The sequence below is a fragment of the Sapajus apella genome, unplaced genomic scaffold, assembly GCF_009761245.1.
Source record: "Sapajus apella isolate SASKATOON/1434 unplaced genomic scaffold, GSC_monkey_1.0 scaffold55, whole genome shotgun sequence".
In the NCBI taxonomy this organism is placed as follows: domain Eukaryota; kingdom Metazoa; phylum Chordata; class Mammalia; order Primates; family Cebidae; genus Sapajus; species Sapajus apella.
Genome location: NW_022436995.1, coordinates 1543248 through 1555347, shown reverse-complemented (window position 1 = coordinate 1555347; position 12100 = coordinate 1543248). Strand labels below are relative to the sequence as shown.

Below are 12100 nucleotides of genomic sequence, written 5' to 3'. Positions count from 1 at the left end.
GAATTTAAGATAAAGTAGCAAAATTATTTAAATGAAAACCAGCAAAGTATTTAGCTTCAATTTATTTCAAATTTACGTGATTCAAACCTTGTGCAAATATTTTACACAAAAGGTAATATATATTAAAAGATGTCTATAAACAATTATTCAAAAATATAAAGTTAGGAGTTTTGTCTTTGAAATCAGATGATCTAGTTGAGTGATCATGGACAACTTAAGTTTCCCGCTTTAGCTATATCTCTGAAAATGAGGATTCAAATAGTGCCACTTAACTCAAAACAAAGGTATACAAAGACCTTAAAATGGTACCAGATTTAAAGAAGTTTCAAAAAAAATAAGAAATCTAGATTGAAAAGCAAATATGCACTAAAGACATTAAAAGCTGTAGCCAATAAAAAGTATGTTTCATAATTTTCAGTTAAGCAAAACCCAGGAAATACATTGTTTTTTTTTTTTTTCTAATGCATATTATTTTTTAAAGTTATAATATAATGAACGGTACTTGAGACATGATACATAAAAACTAAAGTTCATGTGAATTTTGAGGTTCTTTTAAAAAAAAGCTTTGAAACTGTACACAGTTCAAACATACTGTGTCTAAAATGGAATTAATTTCAGATCTCTCTAATCCCCATCTAAACTGTTGCATCTGCAGCCTTCCCAATATCAGATAATAAGGACTATGTCTTTCTTGTTGTTCAAGCTTACTGTCTCCTTTCTTTCTAATCCATCGGAAAATCCTGTCAGCTTTATGTATCCAGAATCCAATCTTTCTCACTCTCCTCAGTGCTACCATCTTGGTAGAAGCCACTACCATTCCTTGATTGGAGGACTGCTACAGTCTCCTAACTGGTTTCAATCTACTTCTGTTCCCCTGTCAGTCATTCTCAACACAGAAGCTAGAGGGATTCTACTAAATTATGTCAGATTATGATCTGGCTGCTATTTATCTGATCTTCCTACTACCTTCCCTTTTCCCTCATTCCAGTCCTTCAGCAGATCGGGTATATTACTGACTCAGGGCCTTTGCACTGGCCGTTGTCTTTGTATCAACATTCTTCCACTGGATTGTATTGTAAACCTGCAAAAGCCACTTCTATTAATGAACATCAAGGGCATAAAATCTTATCCTGCAGATTATATTAGCATTAAGGGCAGTACTAAGAACACTGTCTTTAAACACTTTTTTCTTTATAATCATGAACTTTGGGAAATTTTGCCACTTTAAATGATATCAGAGACTGCAAAAGCAGAATAAATGGTGAGATCTGTGAAAGATTACTGAAGAGATAATCAGAGTATTTCTGACTTCTGTTACAGCCAATTTGAGTCATCTTCTCTAAATGTATTTTATGTACGATCTGTTCAAGCATTATATAAACACATCATTTTCTGAAAGTAAACTGCCCTTACTTGGTACATTTAATAAATTTAGCTTTGTATTTCAGTTGGTTTTAACAATCTACATCACTGAACATCTCTTCTTCTAGTCTTTGATGAAATGTCACCTTCTCAATAAGGTCTGTTCCTAATTGCCTTATTTAAAATCACAACTAGGCAGAGTGCAGTGGCTCACAGCTATAACTCACTACTCTGGGACACCAAGGTGAGAGGATCGCTTGAGGCCAGGCATTGCAGACCAACCTGGGCAACATAGTGAGACTAAATCTCTAAAAAAGGCCAAAAAAATTAACGGTCATGTTGCACATGCCTGTAGTCCTGTAGGAGGCTGAGGCAGGAGGATCTCCTGAGCCTACGAGTTCAAGGCTACAGTGAACTATGACTGTGCCACTGCACCTTAGTCGGGGTAACAGAGTGAGACTGTGTCTCTAAAAAAATAAAATTTAAAAATAATAAAATTGCAACTTGTCTGTTACTTATACCCTCAACCCCAACTACTCCAAATCTTTCTTATCTTGTCCAACTTTTTTATTTTTCTATGATTTATCTTACAGTAAACTAAGTAATTTAGTTAGTATGTATATTGTCTCTTTCCATTTGAATGTAGGCTTCATAAGAAGAAATTCTTTGTCTATTTTGTTCATTGATATATCGTTCTTAAATGCCTTACATAGTACCAGGCAACAGCAGGCACTAAACACTTGTGAAATGAACATTTGACACTTGAGCAACCCAGGTCATTCTGAAGAGAAATATTCAAATTAGCAGAAGTCTATAAACAACCAAGTCTAAAATAAAGGAAGTATTAAAGAATTTGAATGAAAATGACCAAATAAATATTTTGTACATACCACATTTAATTACCTTTAAGGTCCAGGTTCATTAAACACTGATTAAAAGACTTAAATATAAGCACATAAAAACATTTTTAAAAATTTTAAGAATCATTATAACATTTACCATTAATAGCCTGTGAAAGCTGAGTTTCATCATTTAAAAAGTCAAGTAATGAGGAATTCTGTTCATTTTCAGACTCATCATTTTCATCTGATGACACACATTCTGCATCTTCTTCAGAAAGTTCTGCTTCATCATCTAAAAACTTCCTAGCTACATGCTAAGACAAATTAGAAAACATGAAGATACCATTGAGGAAATAATTTTGTTTCATGATTGTAAATAATTCTGGTAAACTGATTTCTTATCAGTGCTTTCTAGATTAATAAAATAATAAAAACAGAAAGCTTCTATGCCGGGCATGGTGGTGCACACCTGTAATTCCAGCACTCTGAGAGGCCAAGGTGGATGTTATCACCTGAGGTCAGGAGTTCAAGACCAACCTAACATAGTGAAACCCTCTCTCTACTAAATACAAAAGAAAATTAGCCAGGTGTGATGCACACGCCTGTAATCTCAGCTACTCAGGAGGCTGAGGCAGGACAATCACTTGAACCCGGGAGGCGGAGGTTGCAGTGAGCTGAGATCATGCCATAGCACTCCAGCCAGGGCAACTGCATCCAGCCAAGAGCAAAACTCCATCTAAAAAAAAAAAATTCCAAGAAGAAATGACAAAGTTACATTTCTATTTAAAAATTCTGATAATTCGGTCATAAGTAAAATAAAGTAAAAGTCAGCATATCTGCTTTTTTTTTTTTTTTTTTTGAGACAGAGTTTTGCTCTGTCTCCCAGGCTGGAATGCAATGGCACAATCTCTGCTCACTGCAACCTCCTTTTCCCAGGTTCAAGCAATTCTCCTATCTCAGCCTCCTGAGTAGCTGGGATTACAGGCACCTGCCACCATGCCAAACTAATTTTTGTATTTTTTAGTAGAGATGGAGTTTCACCGTGTTGGCCAGGCTGGTCTCAAACTCCTGACCTCAAGTGATCTGCCTGCCTCGGCCTCACAAACTGCTGGGATTACAGGTCTGAGCCACCACACCTGGGCAATTTTTTTTTTCTTTTTTTTTTTTTTGAGGCACAGTCTCACTTTGTTCCCCAGGCTTTAATGCAGTAGCACAATCTCGGCTCACTGCAACCTCTGCCTCCCAGGTTCAAGTGATTCTCGGGCCTCAGCCTCCCGAGTAGCTAGGATTATAGGCATGTGCAACCACACCCAGATAATTTTTGTATTTTTAGTAGAGACAAAGTTTCACCATGTTGGCCAGGCTGGTCTCGAACTCCTGACCTTAGGTGATCCACCTGCCTCAGCCTCCCAAACTGCTGGGATTATAGGCGTGAGCCATCATGCCCAGCCTGCTTGATGTTTCTTAATAAGCATAAAATCTCCTGAGTCTTCCAGCTAAGTTCTTTCAAGAAAATTACTGCACCTCAAAAGAATGTAATCAGAAAGGAAAGGTACTGAGAACACTTTTTCAAGTATTTGAAAATCAGAAATAAGAAAAACAATATAATGATCATAAAAGCAAATATCTTAAAACTCAAATTTCTAACTCTATATTGTTCAATTTGAAACAAATTCTCAATACACTTGAGTTTTTTGATATTCATTCAAAGTAACATAACTGCAATATAAAGTATCAAAACACAAAGAGAAACAAAAAAACTATACTTTGAATTTAATTCCAGTAAAAAAACAAAATGGGTGTCAAAATACTTAAAATTTTTTTCTATAAAGAGAATTCATAGAGAAATCTACTTTGATGTAAAACCAATGATCTTTACTGATAAAACACATATATATAAAATAAACAACAACAAAAAAAGATTACCTTTAGGTGACTCTGTCTCTTTTGGACTTTGATGCCTCTTCTGGCATTCCGGTTACAAACCTTGAAGTCTTCTAATTGTGAATATGGGTTGTAAAAATTCTCACTCTCATCACTAGATGATAATTCTGACTATAATAATTCAACAAAAATCTTGCATAAGAAAAAAATAGTTGAATTTTTTTAATTTTAGTGCATTTCACAAGGGTTGTTTCTTTTTTCATTTTTTTTCTTTTAAAATATTTGGCCCAATATTTTCTTCCTAGATCAATAAAATTACTCTCACAACTCAGAGCGATGTTATAAATATATAATATTTATGTTATGTTATAAATACTTAAGAATGCAAAAGTAAATAACTTAGGTAATATTAAAATGCTAAAATACTAAATTAGGTTATAAGTAATACTAGTATAGGTATTCATTTGATGACAACATAGTTTTAGTTTTTATTTTCATTTTTTCTGCAAACACTATGGTGACTTAGAAAACTGATACTTTTAGTTTAACAGTATTTCCTTCAGAAGTTCTTCAAAAGCTTCACAAAGAACAAGTCTATAAATTTGGTCATCAAAAGCAGTCCAAACATAGGAATCCTTTGAAACCAAGAAACCAATATAAAAATAACAAGTTTTGACTATGAGGCCTACCACCATATCTCTTACAGAATAATATAAAACCAGTCAAAAGAATCAAAAGTTTATGAAAATCATTTCAATTAACAGCAATAAATTTAGTTTAAAACAGGTTGATCATCAGTATTATCAATATTTTAATTCATTTCTTCTAGTTAAGGTAGCAAGTTGTTCTTCTAGTGAGGTCTTATATGAGTACAAAAGGTTAATACGGACCAGTTGCATTTTTAATTACATATGGTTCCCAACTTACAATGGTTCAACTTATGATTTTTAGACTTCACCAAAGTGCAACACTTTATTATAAAATAAGCTTTGTGTTATATAATTTTGCCAAAATATAAGTGTTTTGAACACATTTAAGGTAGGCTAAGCTAAGCTATGATATTCAGTAGATTAGGTGCATTAAATGCATTTTCAACATATACTGTTTTCAATTCATGATATGTATCAGGATCCAAATCTATTCTAAGTTGAGAAGCATCTGTAATTTTACACAAATTATCCTTGACTGTATTTTGAGAATTAAAACAGACAAGATTTGCTAGTCTCAAAATTTAGCTATCAGCTATAAACTGATGATTATCATTAACCTTAAGACCTGCCCATCTACTCGAACTTCAGATTCACAGTCACCAATGCCTGCCAGACACTATGACTTTACTATCCCACAGGAACCTCAAACTCTAACCTGTGCAACACTTAGCTTACCATCTCTTTCTTCTTTTGCCTAAATCTGTAACACACTTGCCAAACAGCTCAAGGCAACCAGAGAGTCATCCTGGACTCCTTCCTTTCCTTCTTTCAAACTCATTCAGTCATCAAATGAAAGAATAAGCACTTCTAACACCTGACTTCAATTTTTCTCCAATTTTACTTCTTGAAACTCTTTTGTCTTTACAATCTAATAACATAGAGATGCCGTTTCTCACCTTTGGGTCTTTCTTTAAGCTGTTCATTTTGTTAACAAGGCCTTGTCTTCTTCCATCTTTGGCCTAGCTGCCACATACAGTTTAAGATTTAATTAAGGTATGACTTTCAAGAAGCTTGCCAGAAGATCCCAAGATCAAGGTTAAGGGCTTAACTTGTCATCACTCAACTTTAAAAATTATACTGAGATTGTCTGTTTACTTCTTTATCTCTCCTACTAGGTGACTTAAGACAGTATCAGGATATATTCTTTTTTTTTTTTCTTTTCTTTACTTTTTTTTTTCTTTTACCAGGGGAAAGCAAAATGTAGCCCCCCACACTACCACAAATTATGCAGTCGAGTTTCCCACATTTGGGGGAATCGCAGGGGTCAGCACATCCAGAGTGCAATGGAAAAGGCTCGCCCTGGGAAAACCACCTTTGTGATCACGGTATTTCCCCTGCCGGGTAAGCATAGTATCAGGATATATTTTTCAGAGTATGCCCAGCAACTTACACAATAGACACATAGCAGGTATTTAATGATACCTACTTGCTGAACTGCTAAAGTATACTGACAAAAAAAGGATGGTTTTCAAAGAGTCTAAAATTATTATTATTTTTTTTTGAGACGGAATTTCACTCTTGTTACCCAGGCTGGAGTGCAATGGCGCGATCTCGGCTCACCGCAACCTCCGCCTCCTGGGTTCAGGCAATTCTCCTGCCTCAGCCTCCTGAGTAGCTGGGATTACAGGCACGCACCACCATGCCCAGCTAATTTTTTGTAGTTTTAGTAGAGACGGGGTTTCACCATGTTGACCAGGATGGTCTCGATCTCTTGACCTCGTGATCCACCGCCTCGGCCTCCCAAAGTGCTGGGATTACAGGCTTGAGCCACCGCGCCCGGCCTAAAATTATTTAATAATTATATTTATTGTGCTTAGGAAAGTTTACAGTGAATACATCTTTGAAAATTAACAGAAGCTAGAAATACCAATCACATACAATAGAATATCGATCTTTCTATTAAGGATTAAAAATACCTACATTTATCTACACATATATTTTTCTTGTAATTTTTATCCCAAAGGAATTTGCATTATTACACATTATCTGTTATTTACTTACTCTGTTTATAGGAAATCTGCGCTTTTTGACAGCATGAAGCGGAGAATCAACTTCACTATTTTTCTGATCCTAAAGTAAGTAAATAAAGTAAAAGGTAACAAAAGTCTCAGCAGAAGCCCAAGTATAGAAGGAAAGTAGCCTTTGATATGATTACACTATTGTAATCACTGTAAGACTCACCTCAGGGGAGTTTAAAACATTTCCTTTTGCCTTTTTAACTTTTCTTTGGAAAATCTCATCATCTTCGCTTTCATTACTTGTTAATAATTGTCCATCTATAATTTATTTTGAAAATAATGAATGGTTAATAGATTTAGGTTTACCCAATCATAACAATCTATTTTATTGACCATTTTTCTATATTAAGAATTCTTTCAGGCGATCTCAACATTTATTCACTTTCAAAAAAAAAAAAAGATAGTCTTTGAGAACTTTGGACAAAAAAACCTCAACAAGAAGAGAAAAAAACTTAAAGTGCCAGTGAAGAAAATAAGACAATATCTTTTGTTAATAAACACATTTGAATGAAGTTCAATTTTATAAATTAATTGAAATGAGGCCAGAAAAATACAAAAATGTAATTTCATTAGTCACTGTTTCTCTTAATAGAATTTATCTCTAAAATCTGTAGTCTTTCTGCCTTCTGTGTCTTATTCTTTCTACCTGAGAGAGTTAAAGCATAAAAATGCAAGCTACAAGCCAGGCGCGGTGGCTCACGCCTGTAATCCCAGCACTTTGGGAGGCTGGGGCGGGTGAATCACTTGTCAGGAGTTCGAGACCAGCCTGAACAACACAGAGAAACCCTTCCTCTACTAAATATACAAAAATAGCTGGGCATGGTGGTGCATGCCTGTAATTCCAGCTACTCAGGAGGCTAGGGCAGGAGAATCACTTGAACCTAGGAGGCAAAGGTTGCCATGAGCCGAGATCGTGCCATCACCTTCCAGCCTGGGCAAAAAGAGTGAAAATCTGCTCAAAAAAAAAAAAAAAAAAAAAAAAATGCAAGCAACAAAACAATATATGAAAAGATTCTTTGTTATGTGTTTTCCATACGTGTTTGTGTGTGCATGAAATAAAAATTGGCAAGATACAACACAATACAATATATATAAATACGATACAATGTTGTAACTAAAACTGTGCAGGCCAGGCTTAATAACTCGTTTCTAACAAAAGGATAAAATGAAAATGGAGGTGTATGACTTATGAGTCTAGGTCATAAAAGGTATTGTGGCCTTATTTTTGCTTTGTCTCTTGCATCACTTGCAGTGGGAGAAGTCAGATGCTATGTTTTATGACCGTATCAGGCCTGGAATGGTGGCTCACACTTGTAAACCCGGCACTTTGGATGGCCAAAGGAGGCAGGAGTTCGAAACCAGGCTGGATAACATGGCAGAACCCCGTCTCTACAAAAAATACAATATTTAGCTGAGCATAGTGGCACATGTCTGTAATTCCAGTGGCTGAGGCAGGAGGACTGCTTGAGCCCAAGAGACAGGTGGCAGTGAGTCATGATTGCACCATACATTCTAGCCTGAGTGACAAAGTGAGACCCTGTCTGAAAAAACAAACAAAAAACCCCCACTTATGCAACTACCCTATGAAGAGGTCCACATGGCAAGAAACCAAGGTCTCCTACTAACAGCAATATGACTGAGCCACCTTAAAAGCAGATCCGGCCAGGCGCGGTGGCTTACACCTGTAATCCCAGCAGTTTGGGAGGCTGAGGCAGGTGGATCAGGAGGTCAAGAGATTGAGACCATCCTAGTCAACATGGTGAAACTCCATCTCTACCAAAAATACAAAAATTAGCTGGACATGGTGCCACATGCCTGTAGTCCCAGCTACTTGAGAGGCTGAGGCAGGAGAATTGCTTGAACCTAGGAGATGAAGGTTGCAGTGAGCAGAAATGACGCCACTGCACTCCAGCCTGGTGACAGAGCAAGACTCTGTTGATTAAAAAAAAAAAACAACGGGAGATCCTCCAAAGCTATTCAAGCTTTCAGATAACTGCAGCCCTGGCCAATGTCTGGACTATAACCTCATGAAATATCCCAAACCAGAACCATTCAGCTAAGCCACATTTAAGTTCCTGTTGCAAGGAAATCTTGAGGTAACAAGTCTGTTATTTTACATCATTAAGTTTTGCATGTAGATTGTAATGCAGCAATAGATAAATAATACAGATTCTAGTACCTCGAAATAGGGAGTTGCCAAAACAAAAACCTAAACTGGGAAAGTTGCTTTGGAACTAAATGGTGGGTGGATGCTGAAAGAACTCTGAGAGTTTTAGTGAAGGAAGGCTTGAAGAGCCTCAAAGAAATTGTAGGAAGATTAGTTGGCCATTGAGGAAATGGTGGGTGAGGGCTTAAAGGAGGAAAAATCTTAAATTCTTTATATAGTACCAAGAAGTTTAGCAACATTGCAATTGGCACAAAGGAACAAATTGCAAAAAGGAATAAATGTACCTAATCTATGGGGTGACCTAGCTAAGGAGACATCTAGACAAAATGTTGCTTTTTGCTATAACAGCAAAATGCAAAAGGAAAGACATTAAGGACAAACATAAAACAGTTCGAATTTGCTGATTTTGAAAACTCCCAGCCTCTCCTGATGGAAAACAATACTAAAAATGAGAAATTTTCCTTTTTTTTTTTTTTTGAGACTGAGTCTCGCTCTGTCACCCAGGCTGGAGTACAGTAGCCCGATCTCAGCTCACTGAAACCTCTGCCTCCCAGATTCAAGTAATTCTCCTACCTTAGCCTCCCAAGTAGCTAGGATTACAGGCACCTGCCACCATGCCCCAGTAATTTTTGCATTTTAGTAGAGATGGGGTTTCACCACGTTGGCCGGGCTGGTCCCCTGACCTCAGGCGATCTGCCCGCCTCGGCCTCCCAAAGTGCTAGGATTACAGATGTAAGCCATCGCAACTGGCCAAAATTAATTAATTAATTAATTAAATTTTCTAGGCAAAGATCAAACCCAGAGGACAGCCAGGAAAATATTATGAAGCTGAGGTTGCAGTTTAAATGCTTTAAGACCTCCTTAAAAATCAAAGGTTGTGCCTCAGAGTACCATTCAGTCAAACAGTAAGGATTTTATCTTATTTATTTATTTATTTATTTAGAGACAGAGTCTGACTTTGTTGCCCAGGCTGGAGTGCAATGGCATGATCTCAGCTCACTGCAACCTCTGCCTCCTGGGTTCAAGCAATCCTTCTGCCTCAGCCTCCTGACTAGCTGGGAATACAGGTGCATGCCACCATGCCCAGCTAATTTTTGTATTTTTAACAGAGACGGGGTTTCACCATGTTGGCCAGCCTGGTCTTGAACTCCTGACCTCAGGTGATCTGCCTGACTCAGCCCCTCACAGTGCTGGGATTACAGGCATAAGCCACTGTGCCAGGACCACTAAGGATTTTAATGAAGCTCCTCACAGATCCTCTCAAACAACAGGCCTTCTAAGAAGCTTTTTTTATTTTACTGATTATTTTAAGTCACTGAAGTTTTTGAGGGTACTTTGTTTTTTTGTTTTTTTGTTTTTTTTTTGCCTGTTTGATCAGGTCTTTATTCAAAAGAAGCTGTCCAAAATGATTTGACCTTTATGGAATAATCAAATTCAAGAGTTTATGCAGCAGGTTTCTTTTCCTCTGTAGTGGGTTTCTTTTCTGCTGGCTTCTTTTCCAGGGCTGGTTTCTTGGTAGCTGCTGCCTTTTTTCCTACTGGAGGCTTCTTCTGCTTCTTAACACCAACAGCAGCCTTCTTTCCTTTCTTACCTACTACAACAGGCTTCTTGCCTGCAACTCCCTTCTCATCTGATTTGGCTTCTAGTGCTGCTGCTGCCGCGGCTGCCTTATCCACCTGGAGCTTGTGATTCCTGGCCTGGCGAAGAATGGTATTCCGGCGCATGGTCTTTGCATATGGGTTTGGCTTCAACATGATTCTCAGGTTTTTCAGTGGGTTCTTCTTTAGGACTCTGCGATGAATCTTCTTGCGTGGTGCTCGAAGGGCTCTTTGGATCTCTGGGCTTTTCAAGATTCTGCTCAGATCTGTATTGATCATCTTGTGCATGGGGAGATTGTAGTTACTCTTGAGGGAAGCAGCTTTACGCCAAGTGCCATACAATTCATCTAACTTCCGGAAAGCACTTTCGGTCCAAACGTCCCACATGCCCACCAGGAGCAAGCTTCAAAATGTTCAGTTTGCTTACATTAAGCAGAGTAATTCCAGGGATGTTTCTGAAGGCCTTGATGATACCATTATCCTCATTGTAGATGATGCAGGGGCCTCTGCGCTGGATACGGTGACGGTTTCTCACTTTGCCCTTGCCAGCTCTCATTCGCTGAGAGGCATAGACCTTTTTGATATCATTCCAGGCTTTAAGTTTCTTAAGAAGCAAAACAGCCTCCTTGGTCTTCTTGTACCCTTCAACTTTATCTTCGACTACCAAAGGAAGTTCAGGAACTTCCTCAATACGATGACCTTTAGACATGACCAGCACTGGTAAGGCTGAGGCAGCCAGGGCAGAACAGATGGCATATCGTTTTTGGGTTGTGTTCACTCTACGATGCCAACGGCGCCAGGTTTTGGTTGGTGCAAACATTCGGCCTCCACGACACATATTTCCAAAAGCACCCTGGCCAGAACGGTGAGTCCCACCACCTCGAACTCTGGGAATTCGAGCCACAGCTCTGCCAGTACCCCAAGACTCAGCACTAGTCTGATGACCTGCTAATTCACTGACAGCATAAGGCTGTCTGTTGTTTTTGCGCAAGTTGGTGTGAACAAAGTTCACAATATCTGGTTGAATAGGAGCCTTGAATACAGCAGGCAAAGTGACATTTTTGCCAGATGACTCCCCCTTTTCGGAGTACACCGATATCAGTGGGCGAGCACACGCCATGGCGGAGAGAGGAGACAGCCACGCTCCTCTCGGCCCGGCAGCTGCCACAGGAAAAGCGAGGGTACTTTGTTAAACAGCAATAGATAAGAAATACAAACCCACACAATAAATTTCTCCTCACATTCTGCTAGCAAAACATCTACCCAGACAAACTTGAGTGATTTCCTTTTTGCAGATGAGCAATATATAAATCACCCAGTTTTTCTTTTTTCATTACCTTCTAAGGAAGCCAGACTTAAATGCAGGACTCGGCTATAGTAACCAACTCATTCCAGGAAGCTTTCTTTTGAAGTGCTTTCATGATGTTTTAATGAACAATGTTTTCCATATATAATATGGAAAATGAGCTTAAATGCTTTCTTTGAATTAAATAGAATAAAAAATAACTAAACATTTTCC

General features: G+C 38.0%; 2 protein-coding genes, 1 non-coding gene and 1 pseudogene across 6 annotated transcripts in view; 1 reads left to right on the top strand and 3 right to left on the bottom strand.

Annotated features, from left to right (window-relative positions):
• Positions 1–4837, top strand: part of MIS18BP1 (MIS18 binding protein 1) — a 69517-nt gene extending 64680 nt beyond the window's left edge. The window contains exon 19 of the transcript XR_004258591.1: positions 4827–4837. The gene's annotated coding sequence lies outside the window, so the exon portion shown is untranslated. The remainder of the gene's footprint in view (positions 1–4826) is intronic.
• Positions 1–12100, bottom strand: part of FANCM (FA complementation group M) — a 75687-nt gene that overhangs the window by 10750 nt on the left and 52837 nt on the right. For all 3 annotated transcript variants that reach the window (XM_032244499.1, XM_032244500.1, XM_032244501.1), the window contains 4 exons: positions 6980–7074; positions 6800–6868; positions 4131–4259; positions 2362–2518 (listed from right to left, as the gene is read on the bottom strand). In XM_032244499.1, the coding sequence (XP_032100390.1) occupies positions 2362–2518; positions 4131–4259; positions 6800–6868; positions 6980–7074 (450 nt within the window). The remainder of the gene's footprint in view (positions 1–2361; positions 2519–4130; positions 4260–6799; positions 6869–6979; positions 7075–12100) is intronic.
• LOC116527754 lies at positions 5983–6147 on the bottom strand. The gene has a single exon (XR_004258716.1). It is a non-coding gene; the product is annotated as a U1 spliceosomal RNA (small nuclear RNA).
• Positions 10338–11769, bottom strand: LOC116527520 (annotated as a pseudogene). The gene has a single exon (XR_004258592.1). The product of XR_004258592.1 is annotated as a 60S ribosomal protein L4 pseudogene (transcript).